Below are 21,111 nucleotides of genomic sequence, written 5' to 3'. Positions count from 1 at the left end.
TAGTGATCTCATAGTCTTGTGGTGTTCTTCCTGCTGGAATCAGGTAACCAATCGGAATACAATCTAATGAGGATTTCCCAACTACTCCACGGCAGAAGATATTGGGAGAATGAAGAGTCCACTTTGTTGGATTTCGACATGTCCAACCCTTTGTCACAGAGTCTTTTATTCCTGAGAACTTTTCGCCGAAGTGTTTGCTTTATATCCAAGTAAGAAGGATTATCTTGTATCTGTAGCCAAGAACATGGAGCCCATTACTATGTAGATGAAATCTATGGTCCATGTCCTCATATATAGGAGAAATGTGACCAATAGATGAAAAATACATGGAACAAAAATCCTTCAGTTCCCATTGTTTCCAGTAAGACTAAAGACTTGTATTCAGTGGAGCTACCGAACTGTTGGGTTCAGCAACGTTCTGCTAACCCGAACGCTCGGCATTTGACTCCCAGTGTCTGGAGAAGTTAGATGGCGCCCTAGGGCGGCATCTAACTTCTCCAGACGCTGGGAGTCAAATGCCAATTGTTCGGTGTTAGAGAACGTTGCTGAACCCGAACAGTCTGGCAACTCCACCCAACACTACTGAAGGGATGTTAAGGACCCTATCGATGTATCTGGTGCCTTTGATTGTACAGCTTTCGAGTCCTTTACTATATGAGTCGCTAATGTATACATCCTGTAAATTCACTTTATCCTTTGAAACCCGATCCTCATCTTCTGAGGTCTTCCCAGAGGTCTCGTACAGCGCTCGATAAGCCTCTCGAAACCGCAAAACAAACCACAAATTCTTCCGTCTCAAGAGGCAATGGAAGTCTGCTCAAGTGACTGGAACCACACTGCGAACCGTCTGCTCATTGTCTACGAGTCTCCTGTTACAGATATTCTGGACAGTGCACAGATTTCTTTGGACACAACGTTAACCGCGGGGGTGAAAGATGTCGGCTCTCGTTGGGTAGTCCTTAGGTTTGGTCCAGTTTCCTTAAAGGAGATTCAACTGTTGTATAGAGTCCTACAGGTAGTGGTCCCTGAGAAAAATATGCAAATAAGTTCTCCCCCAGATAGCAGAGAAGTGTCTCTCTAGCGCCACCTATAGGTGAGTATAGGAGTCCGTGCTGATCTCTTTCTTCTATAGGGTTTAGTATCATCAAGTATAGTGAAAACCCAAATCCATCTTTGTGCTTTTTAAGAGACCTTATGGCATCAGGTTTCAGTCTAGACAATGCTCTGTGAGCTCTACAGCCTGGACTCCAGACTGATACATTGTACATAGCTAGTCCTGCTCTCAGCTGAGAAGTGATACAACTGTATCCAGTCTAGACAATGCTCTGTGAGCTCTACAGCCTGGACTCCAGACTGATACATTGTACATAGCTAGTCCTGCTCTCAGCTGAGAAATGATACAATTGTATCCAGTCTAGACAATGCTCTGTGAGCTCTACAGCCTGGACTCCAGACTGATACATTGTACATAGCTAGTCCTGCTCCCAGCTGAGAAGTGATACAATTGTATCCAGTCTAGACAATGCTCTGTGAGCTCTACAGCCTGGACTCCAGACTGATACATTGTACATAGCTAGTCCTGCTCTCAGCTAAGAAGTGATACAATTGTATCCAGTCTAGACAATGCTCTGTGAGCTCTACAGCCTGCTCTCCAGGCTTACACATTCTATATAGCTAGTCTGTCATCAGAGCTGTATAATAATGGATTGCAGATATTATACATCCTAGTAAAATAAATGTGGTTTGGTTTTTCAGGTTTCACCTGGCTGCAATGAGGGGCAATGCGGACTGTCTGAAGGTCATGTTGGGGCATGGAGTGGACGTTGCAGCACAGGATATGTCAGGTATAGTAAACCACAGTCCGCTCCTATGGATCTCGAATGAAAAATAGAGCAATTTTGCCAATGGTCTCGATTAAAAAAAAAAAAAAGAAAAACAGCTGTTATGTGTATACAGCCACAACGCAAATCTATGAGTCTCTATGGTAACAGACTACAAGTTATTCCTGTAGTCATACTCCTTTCCATCTGTCCATTACTTCTTATTAAGGCTCCGTTTACACTTGCATTATAAGCCTCACAGCTAGTATAGAGCAGCATGCAATGGTAGAGTCAATATTAAAACAACAGAACCATGATGGCTGTCAGTGGAGTCCAGCAACAGATCCCTAAGTGTTATAAATAGAAGCCATGACGCCAGTGTGAACAGAGCCTAACCTACCATGGTCATGGTTATAAATAATATGTTATACATATTGTAATTCTATTTAAAACCTTGAGTCTTCCAGTACTTATCAGCTGTTGTATGTCCTATCGGAAGTGGTTTATTCTTTCCAGTCTGACACAGTGCTCTCTGCTGCCACCTCTGTCCATGTCAGGAACTGTCCAGAGCAGGAGAGGTTTTCTATGGGGATTTGTTACTGCTCTGGACAGTTCCTGACATGGACAGAAGTGGCAGCATAGAGCGCTGTGTCTCATTGGTCTCTGTACTCTAGACAGTATGAACTTGGACCTGGAATTTCTGGTGTCTTCTTATGTGACAGATTGGTTTTGGGCCACCATAAGCACCAAGGCCTGGATGTAACCTATGTACCCTTATATCCATGAAGAACATGCTGCAGCCCTTTAGCTATTGCACAAGTACAATTTCCATCAAGCTTTGGCTAGTCATGATGGGAGTAGTAGTTTTACAACAGATAGAAGCTTCCTATATAGCTTCTGGACACTTCTGTGATATTATTTCTCACTATAGTCCTTTGTACATGTCTTGTAGGTCACAGTGGCTTACACCTGGCTGTGAAATACAACCACATAGAGTGTGTCAAGAGACTTCTCCAGGTAAGTGCCCACCTTATTATATACTATATATATGCTATATCTAATGTTTGGGGATATTGTTCCTGTCACTTTAAACATTTTTGACAGATATTGCTGCTGAGATCACCATACGCTTGAAGCCCATCTACCGCAGCGAGCACACAGACACGCACTTCTCCTGGCTCTATCCACGGCTGGGTTCACACCACGTTTTTGCAATCTGTTTTTTTTTTTCATCCGTTGTTTGCAAAAAACTGATGCATGTGTGTGCATTCGTTTTGATCCGTTTTTCCATTGGATTCCATTTTAAAAAAAACGGATCAGTTTTTTTAACATACACAAAAACGTAGTCAACCTAATTTTTGTGTCCGTTAGAAAAAACGGATCCGTTTCGATCCTTTTTTTTATAATTGAATTCAATGGAAAAATGGATCAAAAACGGATGCACACACATGCATCCGTTTTTTCCATTAGTTTTTTATTTGTTTTTTTTTGCAAAAAGCGGGGGAAAAAACGGATTGCAAAAACCTAGTGTGAACCAATGAAAGCTTTTGACATGTCCCTATGACACAGGTGTCCAGCCTGCGACCCTCCAGCTGCTCAAAAACTACAATTCCCATCATGCCTGGTTTGAAAATCTTTGGCTGTCCAGGCATGATGGGAATTGCAACTGGAGAGCCAAAGGTTCCCTATTCCTACCTAAATTGTCCATTTAAGATCTCTGCTTGCTGGAGGGGATCGGAATAGATTTTGAAGATTTTTGCTTTGACCTTTTGTACACATGCACATTTTGCACAAATTTATCAAACCGGTGTAAAGTAGAATTGTCTCAGTTGCCCCCGGCAACCAATCAGATGTCACCTTTCATTTTTCAAAGAGTCTGTGAGGAATGAAAAGTGGAATCTGATTGGTTGCTAGGGGCAATTCTAATTTACACCAGTTTGTTCATGATGTAGTGAATAAACTTTATTTAGTGTGGCTTTAATGGGCGAGAACAACACGAGGAAGCCCAAATTCCAGATAAACAGGATTGCGGCTGATTAATAAACTAATACAATGGCGGCATTTACAGGACATTTCCCTCCATTCATTAAACCTGCTCTGGCAGAAAAATGACCCCTAATCTTTCCCATATGACACTGAGCCCTGGGATGAGGCTCTGTCTCCAGCAGCTGTTCCTTTGTCCGGGCTCCTGACGTAGGTGAACCTGAGAATAGAGGGGGTTTTGCTGCCTCTCGCCAGCACACTAAGCCTGACCCTTAGTGTACGAATTCCAGACGTGTTTGCCGCCTGCAGGGTACGACGATGTGACGGGGACTCACAATGTTCACTGTCGGCACAAGAGCCCCCATAGCCTCTATGGATATGCTTCATAACAAACCCATCCACCCGACAAGAAATCTTAAAAACATGGCTGCTTTCTTCCAAAAACAGCACCACCCCAGGTTGTATGCGCTATTACAGCTCTGCGCTATTGACTTTAATAGGATTGAGGGGCAGTACCGCTCACAAACTAAGTGGCACTATTTCAAAAAGAAGGCAACCATGTTTTTCTAATACTGGATAACCCCTTTAAGAGGGTATTTCACTCAACATAACTTTTGATATGTTACTATCCATGGTGAGACTAACAATTCGTTCCATACTTCTTATTATCTATTCAGTCTCCTTCCCTTAGTTCTGAGCTGCTGCTTTCTACTGAAGACACAAAAATCTGTGTGTGAGCCTTTCTCTTCGTCTTCCCCTCCTCCCTTCTGAGACAGCTGATGTAAACAAGTCCCTGGCAGGCTGTATCTGCAGCATTGTAGCTTCTATGTAATGTTAGGAGGATTAATTACAGTGAGTTCATCAGCAACTTGACTTTAGATTACCCCCCCCCCCCTCAAGCATCATAAAGAAGCTACAATGTTGCAGATAAAGCCTGCCAGGGACTTGTTTACATCAGCTGAGGAAGATAAGGGAGGGGGAGGAGGGGGATACAGAAAAGCTCACACACAGATTTTTGTGTTTTCAGTAGAAAGCAGCAGCTCAGAACTGGGGGAAGGAGACTGAATAGATAATATGGAAGGAATTGTTAGCCTGACCATGGGCAGCAACATATCACAAGTTATGTGGAATCCCCCTTCAATCTCTTTGTTAGTTTTACTGTTGCAAAAGTGACAGCGGCTAATGGCTCCATTGCCGTTTTTAGACTCCTGGATGGACTATATACATGGATCCCATGCAGAGGTACTTAGGTTTATGGGGTAGAGTATGGCTCAATGTGAAGAAAATATGTCACATTATAGGTAGCACTAGTTTTACTCCACTGTGGGGAAATTCTCACTTAAAGGGAAGTCTGGGCAAAATAATTTTAAGATATGTATTTGCCCAATAAAAGTTATGAAAATTACTCATAGACACTTATTATGGGAAACGCACCTATAGTGCATTTTCCCTGAGGACAGGGGTGGTGCTGTTTTATGAGAAATCATGTATATCCCCTTAAATTTTGCACATTTCTCTCTTTTCTGTATTTGTTGCAGTAATTTTTTTTTTTTTTGTAGGCTAAATGTCCGACTGAACTGACAGACAATCTCGGGAGAACCTGCGTGCATTATACAGGTGAGTTACCCTACTGGTCACAGTCCTTATGAAGCTCAATGCTGCAATGGGTTTGGATACAGATACATTATTTGGCCTCTGGCACCGCACAACAGGATGTGCTCTCAGTATATAGTGATGTCTCCTATCACATCCTACAAAAAATCCCTTTAAATATCCCCCTCATGTTGTACAGATTTTTAACATTTAAAGGACCATTCAGTAGAAGCATAAAAAGTATCCCAACTATTTTCCTTTCATCCAATTTTGTCTCCCAGTAATATAAAAAAAATATTCCCTAAGTGTCCCATCAGGTCAGCCATACTCTTCTCCTCTTCTTCACTATTATGTGTCTGGCTGCAGCAGGAGCCTCCCCCCTCTGCTCCAGGAAACAGATTGTTGAGCCCCTTCCATAAATGAGCCCTCCCACAGAAACTGATCAACAGGAGATTAACCCCTGTGGTCCCTGCAAGATTTCTATGAGACCTTTGGTGGTCACTCGGCAAAAAGAAAAAAATTGTGAAAAATGTTTAGATTTTTATCAAACACCAAAACATAGAGTGTACAATAGTGACAAATCTCGTCTTGTTTTCCAGCTGTGAGCGGCTCCGTCCCCGTGCTGCAGCTCCTGTGCGAACACAAATGTCTTCTCAATGTCAAAGACTTGGTAAGAACCCAACAGAAAATATATATATATAAGATCTCTGCTTGCTGTCATGTCTATATAAAAAGTAGTCTTGGTCAGGGACTTGTAGCGGTGTCCCCTCCATCCCATTACATAATAGTGCGGGGTCAATGGACTGAGCCACTTTTGCCTTTGTCTGTCTGTATATAAAATTGTTTGAAAATACAATAAAAATCTAGAGTAAAAAAAATAAATAAATAATAGTGCGGGTCACTAGCGCTGACAGATTATCTACTTCAGATTGGATTTAGGAATGAGGTTTGAAAGAAATCAGATGGCAATCCCATGGCCTACATTCCTATAATCTCTACTTACTGTTTCCTACCTAAACCTTGGAATTAAAAAACTAATAATTAAAACAGTCCATGACTTATAGTCAAGTTTCTTTTTTAAAGTGACAGTGCTTATTTAAATCACTTGGAAGCTTAAAGGGGTTGTCTGGCAAATATCCTTTTCTTTCAAATTATCTCATATCAGAAAGTTATATAGATTTGTAATTTACTTCTATTCAAAAATCTCAAGTCTTCCCATATTTATCAGCTGCTGTATGTCATGCAGGAAAAGTTGTTTTATTTCCAGTCTGACACAGTGCTCTCTGCTGATCTCTGGCCAAGACTCTGTCTCGGTTTTCTATGAATCCCCATTGAAAACCTGTTACTGATAAGTATGGGAAGACTTGAGATTTTTTAATAGAAGTAAATTACAAATCTATATAACTTTCTGACATCAGTTAATTTGAAAGAAAAAGATTTTCGCTGGACAACCCCTTTAAACGGTTACATTGTGATTGCTAGGCTGTAGTGACCACACATTCCTGCTGCAGTGGCCACTGGAGGTACAATGTGGTATTACATGGTGACTCAAATCATTAAAGGGCAACATTTTTATTTATTTATTTAATTTCAAAACAACTGGTGTCAGAAAGTTGTATAGATTTGTATATTACTTCTATTTGAAAATCTGAAGCCGTCCAGTACTTATCAGCTGCTGTATGTCCTGCAGGAAGTGGTGTATTCTTTCCAGTCTGACACAGTGCTCTCTGCTGCTACCTCTGTCCATATCAGGAACTGTCCAGAGCAGTAGAAAATCCCCATAGAAATCCTCTCTTGCTCTGGACAGTTCCTGTCATGGACAGAGGTGGCAGCAGAGAGCACTGTGTCAGACTGGAAAGAATACATCACATTCTGCAGGACGTACAGAAGATGATAAGTACTGGAATACTTAAATAGAAGTAATTTATAAATCTGTATAACTTTCTGGTACTAGATGATTTGAAGGAAAACAAATCACCAGAGTATCGCTTTAAGTACTGGGTCATCCAGAGTGGGGGCTGTGCAGTGGACCCATCTCTTTAATATCCATCTGCTTTAGGAGTTGCAACAGAGCTGGTCCTAGTGGGACACGGCTATGTTCACATATTGCAGTTCTGTTAAAGGGATTATCCAGTGCTACAAAAACATGGCCACTTTTCCCCCTACTGTTGTCTCCAGTTCAGGTGTGGTTAACAATTAAGCTCCATTTACTTCAATGGAACTGAGTTTCAAATCCCCACCCAAACTGGAGACAACAGTAGGGGGAAAGTGGCCATGTTTTTGTAGCGCTGGATAACCATCAAAACCACTGTGATTTTTTAAAATCGGAATAAAACCGCACTGTGCGAACACAGCATAAAAGTTTCCCCAGTGTTTTTTTTCTTATTTACCCCTCCCCCCCCATATCTGCCCCTCGGTCTGTTGTCACATAACAGTGACCACCTGGAAAATAACTCACTTATCACAGTACATAATAACCCCTTAAACTCTTGCTCCGTCACTCTAGTATTACAGTATAATTGTATGGCCAGTAAGCTCGGAGAAAGTGAAAATTATATAGTATAGGTTTTATATCCTATTTATACCTAATAAACGTAACCACAAACCAGTTGTGAAGCAGATGATGAGAGTCCTGTGAGTGGTGCACGCTATCATCGGGAGTCCAGCGTATTCCGTAATAATTATATATGGGATAATAGACGCATTGCTGGAAATTATAAGGATGTGAGGAGTCACTAAGCGTTTTTTTGATCCTATAAAAGCTGTGGGCACAAACCAAGTGCTCTGATACAGCAATCTATTTCTGACCACATTGGTTTCAACAAAAATAAATGTAATAAATCTATATAGAAATATGATATAGAAATCTAAATCCCCTATAGAGACAATGGGGGAGATTTATCAAACATGGTGTAAAGATTCCACCTTTCATTTTCCAAAGAGTCTGTGAGGAATAAAAGGTGGAATCTGGTTGGTTGCTAGGGGCAACTGAGCCAGTTTCAGTTCACACCATGTTTGATAAATCTCCCCCATAGACGTAAAGAAGAACTCTGGCGTAATGCATATTTACCATAACTAGTTCCACAGTGCCATCTGTTTCATCCCAGCTCAGATACATTGGCCTATGTCATTGCTGAGTCATGTGACCAGTCTGACCCACAGAAAAATCTGTGTTTAATGTGTCAAAGGGGAGTGTCCTGGGTCAGCTTACTTCCTGTGGATTACAGGATGACATCATCACCTATCAGCCTCCCCCCCCTCCCTCCCACATCTGTATTCTGCTGCTGCTAGCTCTATAGGATCATTATATATAGTGGTTATACACCTAATCGGTTCCAATTCGGTTTACTCCAGCACCGGCAGCCATGGGTGTAACAACCACTGTAGCAGCCATAGCAGCTGCTATGGGGCCCACCACATCAGAGGGTCCAGTGCCTGCTCCTGCAATACGCTGAGACCCCTGAGCTGTCATCATTTAGAGCACCAAGTGGCCTCCTGGCTTCTTCAAATGTCACTTTAACTGCAAACACTCCTGACCAGTGCTAGCAGTTATGACTAAACTTGACAGTTGAGTGGTCAGCTAAGAAGAGGGGGGGGGGCAATGAAAAGTTGGGGCAATGAAAAGTTACGCCCCTGCCGGCACAAAGGAATTATCTGACAGATTTTCTGCCAAAGATTTGAAGCCAAAGCCAGGAATGGCTTTGAAAAGAGGAGAAATCTCAGGCTTTCCTTTATGACCTGATCTCTGTTTATAGTCCGTCCTGGCTTTGGCAGATAATCTTTGGCAGATAATCTTTCTGTGTAAATGGACCCTAATCAGCTAATGAGATGCAGCAATGAGACTCCGCCCCCTCTCTGCAACATCAGGGTTCATGGGAAATCACTTTAGTCAATAAATAGGAAGCAGCATGGCTGAAAACCCTATACCTGCCACATCCGCTATAAGCACAAGCCGTACACCAGAGCAGCCTCTACATCACTCTTTAATAATAGCCTATGCTGCATTATAGAAGCAAAAAATAAAAATAAAAATTCCTGGAGTGCTGCTCCGTAATAGCGCACTCCCTAAAAGTGCAGCTGTTCACTATATGGACCTATTATGTATAAGATTTTTCTTTTGTTGCAGGATGGTCACACGCCTCTGCTCCTCTCCGTACTGCATGGCCACGTGGAGGTGTGCAAGTGCCTCTTAGATCATACAGCCGACGCAAATAAGGCCGATAAGAACGGAAAGTAAGTGGGGGCTACTGGTGTGGAGCAGAAAGACTGGGGGTAAAGGATGCCATAAAGATGCCATCACTTACTGATCCCCACAGGCTGGATGAGTAATAGGGCCCCTCCATAGTATTCCCGCACAGGCCCATCCTCTGACTATTGACACTGCACCATGTGACTGATAAGGAGCGGTAGTCACCCCCAGCGTTCCCGCACATTGTCTCATCTAGAAGGAATTCCTGCCAGGGTGGAGGTTTGTGTCCAGGGGTCGGAGCTGGAAAGCCTGGACGTTTTTGATGGATTAAAAGCTCCTATGAATAGACGACTGGCTGCAGCTCTCATATATCTTACTAGATGTTGAAATGCTGAATTTTTGTGTTTTCTTTTTTTTTCTTTTTTTTACCTTGAGTCTGAACTAGAGAGGATGAAAACGTGATCCTGGTGATATAGCCGGAATTATAAATAGAAGGGAGGAAAGGAACGTAGACTAGAAGAGAACAAGGAATGTGTCAGGGATCTGTCTATCTCATACCAATCATCTGTCTATCTCCTATCTATCTATCTATCTATCTATCTATCTCCTATCTATCTATCTATCTCCTATCTATCTGTCTATCTATCTATCTATCTATCTATCTCCTATCTATCTATCTCCTATCTATCTATTATCTATCTATCTCCTATCTATCTATCTATCTATCTATCTATCTATCTATCTATCTATCTATCTATCTATCATCTATCTCATACCATTTATCTATCTATCTCCTATCTATCTATATCATATCCTATCTATCTATCTATCTATCTATATCCTATCTATCTATCCATCTATTATCTATCTATTATCTATCTATTATTTATCTATCTATCTCCTATCTATCTATCTCCTATCTATCTATCTATCTATCTATCTATCTCCTATCTATCTATCTCCTATCTATCTATCTATCTCCTATCTATCTATCCTTCTATCTATTATCTATCTATCTATCTATCTATCTATCTATCTATCTATCTATCTCCTATCTATCTATCTATCTATCTATCTATCTATCTATCTATTATCTATCTATCTATCTATCTATCCATCTCCTATCTATCTATCTCCTATCTATCTATCTATCTATCTATCTATCTATCTATCTATCTATTATCTATCTATCTATCTCCTATCTATCTATCTATCTATCTATCTATCTATCTATCTATCTCCTATCTATCTATCTATCTATCTATCTCCTATCTATCTCCTATCTTCTATCTATCTCCTATCTTCTATCTATCTCCAAGCTCTGTATATATGCGAGTGTTTGATGAACCACCAACACTTTGATCGCCAGATGTTATTACACGGACAGATAATCGATTTGTGTAATAGGGTCCTTAGGGCGAGAGAAGGTGACAAAATATTAGCTGCTCAGACAATCAGAGAGGAAATGCCTTAAAGGCCCCTACATACACTTCCTGCAGGACAGTGAAACAAATGGCGGCTGGAGGATCAGATCTCTCTGTGATGTAGTATAGGAACTTTTTGTCGTATTGAGACTTTCAAGGCATGTTTGGTAGAAAAGCCACAAAAATCATCTGAAGTTTAGAGAATCTTGAGTATTATCAATGTGGCCGGGAGCGCTGCTCTGCAGTCATGACTAGGTGATTTGGAGACCATGACTTGCCACACTAATCCACCATGGTGAATGAGATAAGTGTAGGACAATACCAGTGTAACCATTGTATCTTATATCGTTCAGGACTCCTCTCATGTTAGCTTGTGAAGCCGCTCACTACAACATGGTGGACGCCTTGGTGCAGCGAGGGGCCGGTCTATCAGTATGTGACGCACTGGGCCACGATGCTCTCCATTATGCCAGATTGTCAGGAAATCCACACATCCTCAGCCTCCTTCTGTCAAAGACAAGCCAAGAACACGGTATGTCCTGCATATTAAAGGCTTAGAGAAACATGGCCGCTTTCCTCCAGAAACAGCACCACTTTTGTCCTCAGTTTGGGTGTAGTTTAACCACTCAGTTTCATTGAAGTGAATGGAGCTGAACTGTAATACCACACACAACCTGTGGACAGGGGTAGCACTGTTTTTGAAAGAAAGTAGCTGTGTTTTTATAATAATAGATAACACATTGGAGTCCTGGTGGTGGTGGTGGGCAGCTGTGCAAGGTCAGAATCTGTTTTACATGTTCTTTTTTCTTTTCCCATACAGGAATCAAAAGTCCGACCAAGCCATTACAGGTACCGGTATTACATGACAGATTATCACCTCCTGTCTTGCTCTTTCTCACACCTTATTAGTTATAGGCAGGTTTAACCCATTTTATTCAAAAAGTGGTAGCGAGGGTCTCTTACAATAGTAATTTATAGGGTCAACTCAGACAATTTTTTTTCTTTTAGATCAACTGGTCTCATAAAGTGATATAGATTTGTAATTTTCTTCTGTTTAAAAATGTCAAGTCTTCCAGTACTTATCAGCTGCTGTATGTCCTGCAGGAAGTGATGTATTCTTTCCAATTAGACACACTGCTCTCTGCTGCCACCTCTGTCCATGTCAGGAACTGTCCGGAGTAGTACAGTACAGATTCTGACATGAACAGAGGTGGCAGCAGAGAGAACTGTCAGAGTGGAAAGAATACACTACTTGCTGCAAAACATACAGCAGCTGATAAGTACTTGAAAGACTTGAGATTTTAAATAGAAGTAAATTACAAATCTATATACCTTTCTGACAGTGGTTGATTAAAAAATAAATATTATATATATATATTTTTATATATATATATATATATCCATGTAAAGGGGTATTCTATCTCTTCTTCTAATTCTCTATTCATAGGGTAGGGCATAACAAGATGATTGCTGAGGATCTAACCACTGGGCCCCATACTGATCGCGAGATCAGGGACGCTGTCGCTTCCCAATGAATCAGTCTCTGCAGACACCACTTCATTCCTTCTCTGTGGAGCCACTGAGCTCTTCTGATTGCTGAACTCGTAAGCGTTTGGCAGCCCAATAGAGAATTAATAGAGGGCAGGCCATGTGGGCCACACAAGTATGCTTTATTTACTGCAGGGAAATTGCGTCTTTGTTTTAGGGATTGGTGGGGTCCCGTTGGTCAGACCCCCAGAGATCAGCTTGTCATTCACTATTCTATGAATAGAGAATACTACATTGGACACTAAAGTCCAATAAATAACAGATAAAGTATGCCTCCATCTATAAATTAAATGGGATATCATCCAGGTTTACAAAAAACAGAAACAGCGCCACTCTTGTCCTCAGGTTGGGTGTGGTTTAACAGCTCAGTTCTATTGAAGTAAATGGAGCTGAATTGTAATACCACACACAACCCGAGGACAGGGTGGCACTGTTTTTTCAAGAAAGTAACTGTGTTTTTCTAATCCTGGAAAACTCCTTTAAAATTGCTCCAAAATCCAGTGTCTGATATCATGTTCGCCATAGGCCAGTGTTTTTCCACCAGTGGTGGTCTCCCCGGTCTCCTTTCCATAATAACAAGTCTACTGGATTGCTTTAGCGTCCCCCTGGGTTCTCTTCCTTGCTCGTCCTTGTCTGTCAGTGTGAATGCTCCCCCATTGGGACGCTCCCTCTGCTCTCTATTGGGTGCAGCAAGACATGTCCAGAGAGAAGGGCCTTGTGGTCAATGCAGGAGGGAATTGAGGTGGAAGGTCCTGGAAGGGCACTAGCTAAACGTCTGCAGAAATCAATATTGATCACATATTGATGAAATACTAATAGTGGGAATTGTAGTTACCATTGTGCCTGTAATGATACATAACATATAGGGGGAGATTTATCAAACATGGTGTAAAGTGAAACTGGCTCAGTTGCCCCTAGCAACCAATCAGATTCCACCTTTCATTCCTCACAGACTCTTTGGAAAATGAAAGGTGGAATCTGATTGGTTGCTAGGGGAAACTGAGCCAGTTTTACTTTACACCTTGTTTGATAAATCTCCCCCATAGACATGTATATATAAGCAATACCTATGAACCTATAGGGCGATCACAGGTGATCACCGTAGCGTCAAAGACCTGTGATGCGGGAGTCCCATGTTATATATAGTTGTACATGGTTGTAGTTTCAGCCTGTCGCTTGCAGACTTCCCTATTATAGTATCTTTCCGGATCACAATCTTTCAATTCTTTTGATATTACAAGCTGATCTTTACATAATCTAAGCTTAATCCATGGCAAATTCATGAAGAATTTCCAATGATGGTTTAGTAGAACCTGTAGATACAGTTCTGCATGTAGGGTAAGGGTAATAATGCATGTATGAGGCAGTTACCGGGAAGGAGCCTTCATCCTCTTCCTTTTGTAGGGTATCTGTACTATTTCTGGTGATATGCTTCTTTACCCCTTGGTTAGTAGTCGTCTCTTTGCATAGTTGTATACCTATATAGATAAGTCTTGCTCGGTTTCTACTAACCCAACTAACAGCTCAATTTTTCTGGCCTATAAAACTTCCAGCATGATCAAGTGACTAGATTAAGCTCAGAGAGAAGTGGAACCCCCAAAAAACGCAAAGCTCCGCCTCCTCCTATCAGCCCTGTACAGGTAAAAAAAAATAAATACATGATACATGTTATATTATGTGTGTTTTGTTTTTTTTTAGTAAATTTGACTTGTTAACTGAATTGTTAATTTTATTTTAAAAAGGGGCATACTGGAAAAAGAAAAACCCTAAGTAATACTCACCTTCCCCGATCCCTGCCTCTGCTAGCTGATCACCTACCTCTACATGGTCCCATGACCGTGTAGAGGAAATAGCCAATCCCTGGCTGCGTATTGTCTCATCTCATTTACTGATCAAGAGGAGACCAGGAAATGGTGATTGGCTGAGACCCCATGAGCATTAGAATAGCACAAACAGGGTATCAGGGGGAGGTAAGTATTGCGAAGTCTTTTACTGTTTATAAAATAAAAAACTTCCATCCAAACAACTCCTTTAAATGTGAAAGGAAGTTTATGCTTTAAGGGAAAACTCACACAACTCTTATGTAAGGGCCCCATTTTGGATTTAAAATTGCTTAAAGGAGAAGTCCAACGAAAATTTGTATTTAGGTATTGTATTGCCGCCTAAAAGTTATACAATTCAGCAATATACACTTATTATGGTAAATGCTTATAAAGTGCTTTTTCCCTGCACTACTGCATCAAGGCTTCACTTCCTGAATAAAAATGGTGATGTCACTTCCTGAATAAAAATGGTGATGTCACTTCCTGGATAAAATGGTGATGTCACTTCCTGGATAACATGGTGATGTCACGACCTGACTCCCAGAGCTGTGCGGGCTGTGGCTGCTGGTGAGGATGATGGCAGAGGGATGCTCAGTGTCCCTCAGTGTCCCCCTGCCATCATCCTCTCCGGCAGCCACAGCCTGCACAGCTCTGGGAGTCAGGTCGTGACATCACCATGTTATCCAGTAAGTGACATTACCATATTATTAAGGAAGTGACATCACCATGTTATCCAGGAAGTGACATCACCATGTTATCCAGGAAGTGAAGCCTTGATGCAGTAGTTAGTGCAGGGAAAAAAGCACTTTATGTGCATTTCCCATAATAAGTGTATATTGATGATTTGTATAACTTTCAAGGGGCAATACAATACTTTAATAAAAAATGTTCGCCGGACTTCTCCTTTAAGCCTTGTGTTTGTGTTGTCCACTTTGCTTTTGCTATGCTGTCTCTATGATAGTAGTTTGACTTCAGGCACTATATAAGTAAATGCATTAATGTGGGCGTCAATGTGGACATTAAGAATAACTTTTTACATGTCATTAAGCATGTCAAAAGTTATTGATGGCAGAAGGTCTCACTGCTGAGACCCACTCTGATCAGGAGATATAGGCAGGCAGAGAGCGAACCACTCCCCGACCGCTGGCTAAGTCTGACAGTGTAGCCTCATATGCTTACATTGTCGGAATTAGCCAATAATGATACAGCTGAGCAGTGGATGAAACTGATGCCGTGCTCTCTCCCCGGCTATATCTCCTGATCACTGAGGGTCTCAGCAGTGAGACCCACTGCGGTCTATAACTTTTGACATATCTGATGACTTGTCAAAAAAATTATTTTTAATCACAGGTAATTTTTAATATGAGTTAAGAAACATAAAGGACTTGTCTTGTCTATATGCACGTGTCACTTATCACTTTATGGTCAGTGGGGGTCCAGCTTCTGTGACCTGCCAGGTTTTTCTCAGGATTGTGGGGGTCACTTAGGTTTGAGCCAAATATCCTAACCATATACTGTCACTTTATGAGATGGGAGTACCACTTTAAGTCGGACCCCAACGGTGAAATACTGAAGTCTTAGCCCACTTATTCTATATCCTAGTATATTTCATAGAAATATTCTATAGCCATAACAACATGAAAAGGACTTTGTGGGAGGGACTTGCACTCAGGATCCCATTGGTGTCATAAAGTAGGCGGGGATAGAACATGCTGTAGCTAATCAGATGCTGGAAATAGTGACAGCAGTAGAGGAGAAGAGAGCTGATTTTGTGGAAATCAGTGATCACTTCACTAATAGGGTTTGGAGGAGAACAAGAGATATAGTAAGAAGAAGCCTGGATCCGCTGTCAGGCCATGTAGACATCCATAACTTATAGGTTTTCCCTCCTTTACATTACGTACAATTTATTTGTTCTCTGTCATATTCTGAAGCCCCATACAAGTCCCTGTCCCTCTTTGGGATATAGGTGAATGTGTTACCAATGAACTCTCCTTTGTCTTTGCAGCTTAGTGACTTATCATCCCCCTTGTCATCAACATCCACCCCGGTCTCGGCCAAAGGAGAGGTCTTCTTCTCTGAAAACAACAGCAAGGTAATGTCTGTGATCTATAAGAGCCGAGCTAGACCTGGTATAATCCCAGCCCTCTCATGTTAAAGGGTTTATTTGGCCTTAAGGGTCTTTTACACGACCGATTGTCGGCCAGGAGTGTTGCTAAAAACCAAGAAATCCATATATATACAACAATCTATGGACCTGCTGCGTACATTGAAGTCTATGGATTATACAGAGTCAATATTATCTTTGTCTGACAGTTTAGAAGTGGCTTCTGAATTCTATGGCTGCAGGTTACTCAGGTTTGATTGTCTTGTGTTTTCTCAGGATGAAAACTCACCCTACAGGCGAGAGTACAGAGATCGGCTGAGTGACAGCACAGGTACGAGACCTAGGATCCCTATATACCTATTGCTCACTGATCTGTGATCACCAGAGATCTACAACATGGAGACCATAGTACATATACCTTATATACCTTATAGTCATCACAGTCCACTGAGCCTCCTATAGGAAGCACACAAGTCTCTGGGTTATGTTATAGTTTAGAATCCCAGTTTAACTGGTGAGAAAGTATTCGGCCCTTGTAGATGCCTCCTGTGATAGCATATATATTATACTGAATCCTTCCGTGTAATAAGAGAACCTGAGTAAACACATCAGATTGTTTTTAGTCCTGCTTTGTGTATGAGCGGCCGTCCAACCAGTCCTATCATGTTAAGTTATGTGACTGACGGGTTATGACAGCTCTGCTACATCTACTAGTGGTAGACAGGGACTGATGCACATACAGATAGGAAGACTTTAGGTTAAGAAGGAATAGCCATTGTGTAACTAATAAAACATTCCACAACTTTCAACAAAATATTCTGAGGCCGTAACCTGTACATAGCTAGTCCTGCTCTCCTGCAGAGGTGGTACAGTTGTATCCAGGCTAGACAATGCTCTGTGAGCTCTACAGCCTGGACTCCAGACTGATACATTGTACATAGCTAGTCCTGCTCTCAGCTGAGAAGTGATACAATTGTATCCAGTCTAGACAATGCTCTGTGAGCTCTACAGCCTGGACCCCAGACTGATACATTGTACATAGCTAGTCCTGCTCTCAGCTGAGAAGTGAAACAGTTGTATCCAGTCTAGACAATGCTCTGTGAGCTCTACAACCTGGATTCCAGACTGATACATTGTACATAGCTAGTCCTGCTCTCAGCTGAGATGTGATACAGTTGTATCCAGCCTAGACAATGCTCTGTGAGCTCTACAGCCTGGACTCCAGACTGATACATTGTATATAGCTAGTCCTGCTCTCAGCTGAGAAGTGATACAGTTGTATCCAGTCTAGACAATGCTCTGTGAGCTCTACAGCCTTGACTCCAGACTGATACATTGTACATAGCTAGCCCTGCTCTCAGCTGTGAAGTGATACAGTTGTATCCAGTCTGGAAAATCCTCTGTGAGCTAAACAGCCTGGACTCCAGCCTTTGTCTTTGGTTACCTATTATTCTTATCATTTTATTATCTTATCTTTTTTAATTAATTATTATTATCTTACTTTCTTCACCCTGATGTGTATGTTGTTGGCTTTGTACTGGTGACTCACACGGATACTTCTCACTTTCTAGAAGATAGCCTACTAGACGTAAGTTCGGAGGCTGACCACCAAGAAACACTCTCACAGCTACAAGCCAAGGTGGCCTCTCTAACTCTCCTCAACAAGGAATTACAGGAGAAATTACAGGTTTGTACAATTTCAAATTGTCCATTAACCCTTTCTGTTTCTTATTTTTTGGAGAAGATCTACCTTTTGCTAATCTGGAGAGCATGTCTTCTGTTCAGAATGCTCATCGATTGAAGAGTGGACACAAAGAGCGTCTCTTGCTCTGGAGGACCTCTCTTGTCCTGCATTACACAGACAACCTATCGATATGAAGGGGCTCTGTGTAATGCTTTATTTGTCCTGTGGTGGCGCTCCAGAGAAACTCAACAGTTACTTCTAGGTTGCCCAAAGCTGATTGAGAGAATTTATGGTCAAGAGACCCCTCTCACAAGTATGGACTGTCAAAAGTGAGCAATCCTCTTAAAGGGGAACTCCAGTGGGAAAAAAATATTTAAATGAACTAGTGTCAAAAAGTTTTAAAGATTTGTAATTTAGTTCTATTTAAAACTTCCAGTAGTTATCAGCTGCTGTATGTCCTACAGGAATTAGTGTATTCTTTCCAGTCTAACACAGTTCTCTCTGCTGCCACCTCTTTCCATGTCAGGAACTGTGCAGAGCAGGAGAGGTTTTCTATGGGGATTTGCTACTACTCTGGATAGTTCCTGACATAGACAGAGGTGGCAGCAGAGAGCACTGTGTTAGACTGGAAAAAATATGCCACTTCCTGTAGGACATACAGCAGCTGATAAGTACTTGAAGACTTGAGTTGTGGTTTTTTTTCTAAATAGAAGTAAATTACTTATCTATATAACTTTCTAAAACCAGTTGTTTTGAAAGTAAAATATTTTTGCCAGAGAACCCCTTTAAGTACGTGTTCATTTAAATGCAGTAGGATATTATTGTCATGCACAATGTATAAAATATTCTCCATAGCAATAATAAAATGTATGTTCATATGATTTCCTTGCAGGAGAAAGCCAATACTGAGGCATTACCAGATATCAGCAGTGACTCTTACCACTCTACACAGACTGATTTAAACCTTTCCGTTGCCAAAAATCAAGATGCAAAATCACCAGTGGTTAATTCGGATAATTCCGACATGTCTTTCGAGTCCCAGGTTGAAATAGTTAACAATGAACACCAAGTGAAAGTGCTGGAACAAACCATCGAGGACATGAAATTGAAACTGGAGGACTCTGAAATAAAAAGAAAGAGCTTGGAAGCCCAGATCCGATTGAGTTTTCGAGAGTCTATCAGTACGGAAACTTCAGAGGTGGCTTCAGATATAGACCTTCAGTCTCAGGGATCGCCTACTGCTATGAAACAAGACATTTCCTTCAAGCCAAATCTACAGAGGATGTCAAGATTGGAGCAAGACGAAGATGGCGTCTTGAAAACGAGCGAGGAAAGTTTGTTGGTGTTAGAAGAGTTCGAAGCTCTGAAGAGAGAATACCAGGAGGTCCTGGCAGAAAGCGAAAGGAAAGAGAATGAGATGAACGATCTAAGGCACCAGATAGACGCTGTTACCCAAAGTATCGTCAAGTTGGTGCCCATCGAGAAGCAAGAAGAGATGGAGAAGTCTTACTGTGCTGTCATAGAGCAACTCAACGAGGAGAACACCAAACTGAGTATGAAGCAGCAAGAATTGGTGGAAGAGATTAGGAGGTTACAGAAGGAGCTAGAAAGTCAGAAGGAGCCTAGGTCTCCGGTAGAGAACGGTCGGGTGGAAGAGGACATGACGAAGACTGTAGACGACTTGATCAAACAAGTGAATGAGTTGTCTCAGTTATACAACGAAGCCCAGGCAGAACTGGAGAAGACGAAACAGGCAACACCCGACGTATCCTCAGATTTCATCCATAAGGAAGAACACGAGAAACTTCTGCAAGAGGTCGAAGAAAGCAAAGAGAAAGTGGAGAACGATCTAGTGGATTTGGCCTCCCAACACACTAGGATATTGGAAGAAGTATGTGAGCTGAAGCAGCAGCTGGACAAGGAGAGGGGGCAGCCGGCAGAGTCTGAACATGTACAAGTCATCGGAGATCTTAAGAAAACGATAGAAAATATGGAAGCGGAGAGAAACCAGCTGAGGGAGCAGATCGCCACCCACGAATCCCAGATAAAGAGTTTACAGGAAGAACTTCAGCAGGAAAAGTCCTCGGTCCAGGACGCCACAGTCACCAAGCAGCTATTAGCCGAGCGGCAGGTGTCCCTGGAAGATGACATCAGCGCCTTGTCCGCACAAGTCAGCGATCTGGAGAAGGAAAAAGAGACAATTACTGTGGAGATTGGGCAGGTTAAAAGGGAATTATCACAAGTAAAAGAAGAAAAAGAGGCCATAGAGGGAAAGTTACAAAACAAGGAGCAAGAGCTTGTAGAGCTAAGGAGGAAACACAGCAAAGTGCAGGAGGACCTGGCCGAGATGAAGAGGGTGTCGGAAAATACCTCCAAAATGGACGAAGACAAAGACAAAAAGGTTGGTGAATAGTAGGTCATGAGGTGTGAGCCCAGTCTCGCTTTCTCACTACAGATGAGTGCAACTGGAACATGCTCAAATCGGATCGTTCAGCATTTGATTACCGGTGGCTGAGGAAGTTGGATGCAGCCCTAGGGAGTCCTGGAAAACATGGATACAACCATAGGCCATAAGCTGTATCCATGTTTTCCCAGACTCCCTAGGGCTGCAACCAACTTCTTCACTCTACAGTATTCAAATATTGAAAGATCAGACTTGAGCATGCTCCAGTTGCGCTCATTTCTACTTACCACCATTTGTTGGGGTTTAGGAATCAGGGCCCCCACCAAGGTCATGGATTGTAGTACTGATACCAATAGAGGGATAACCTCTAAAGATAACCTCTTTGTAAGTCATAAGTTCCCAATACCTAAGAGTGAGATCGTTCATTATATAGTATAACCCAATAATAAATTATTAGCCTCTTCCACAAAATGACATAAAATTGCATAACCTCATAACAGTAGGGTGGGATTGGCATCATGGTGATCATCATTATA

The 21,111-nt window shown here is 41.8% G+C and overlaps 1 protein-coding gene across 2 annotated transcripts in view; it reads left to right on the top strand.

Moving 5' to 3' along the window:
• RAI14 (retinoic acid induced 14) overlaps positions 1 to 21,111 on the top strand; it is a 96,177-nt gene that overhangs the window by 70,332 nt on the left and 4,734 nt on the right. The window contains exons 4-15 of one of the 2 annotated variants that reach the window (XM_069963128.1): positions 1,756 to 1,844; positions 2,773 to 2,837; positions 5,363 to 5,420; positions 5,996 to 6,066; positions 9,523 to 9,629; positions 11,363 to 11,541; positions 11,830 to 11,858; positions 14,111 to 14,197; positions 16,389 to 16,475; positions 16,764 to 16,818; positions 18,059 to 18,174; positions 19,064 to 20,572. In XM_069963128.1, the coding sequence (XP_069819229.1) occupies positions 1,756 to 1,844; positions 2,773 to 2,837; positions 5,363 to 5,420; positions 5,996 to 6,066; positions 9,523 to 9,629; positions 11,363 to 11,541; positions 11,830 to 11,858; positions 14,111 to 14,197; positions 16,389 to 16,475; positions 16,764 to 16,818; positions 18,059 to 18,174; positions 19,064 to 20,572 (2,452 nt within the window). The remainder of the gene's footprint in view (positions 1 to 1,755; positions 1,845 to 2,772; positions 2,838 to 5,362; positions 5,421 to 5,995; positions 6,067 to 9,522; positions 9,630 to 11,362; positions 11,542 to 11,829; positions 11,859 to 14,110; positions 14,198 to 16,388; positions 16,476 to 16,763; positions 16,819 to 18,058; positions 18,175 to 19,063; positions 20,573 to 21,111) is intronic. The other variant, XM_069963129.1, reaches the window with a different exon arrangement.

Source organism: Dendropsophus ebraccatus, chromosome 3, assembly GCF_027789765.1.
Source record: "Dendropsophus ebraccatus isolate aDenEbr1 chromosome 3, aDenEbr1.pat, whole genome shotgun sequence".
Classification (NCBI taxonomy): Eukaryota; Metazoa; Chordata; class Amphibia; order Anura; family Hylidae; genus Dendropsophus; species Dendropsophus ebraccatus.
This window is presented reverse-complemented; position numbering and strand designations above follow the sequence as displayed.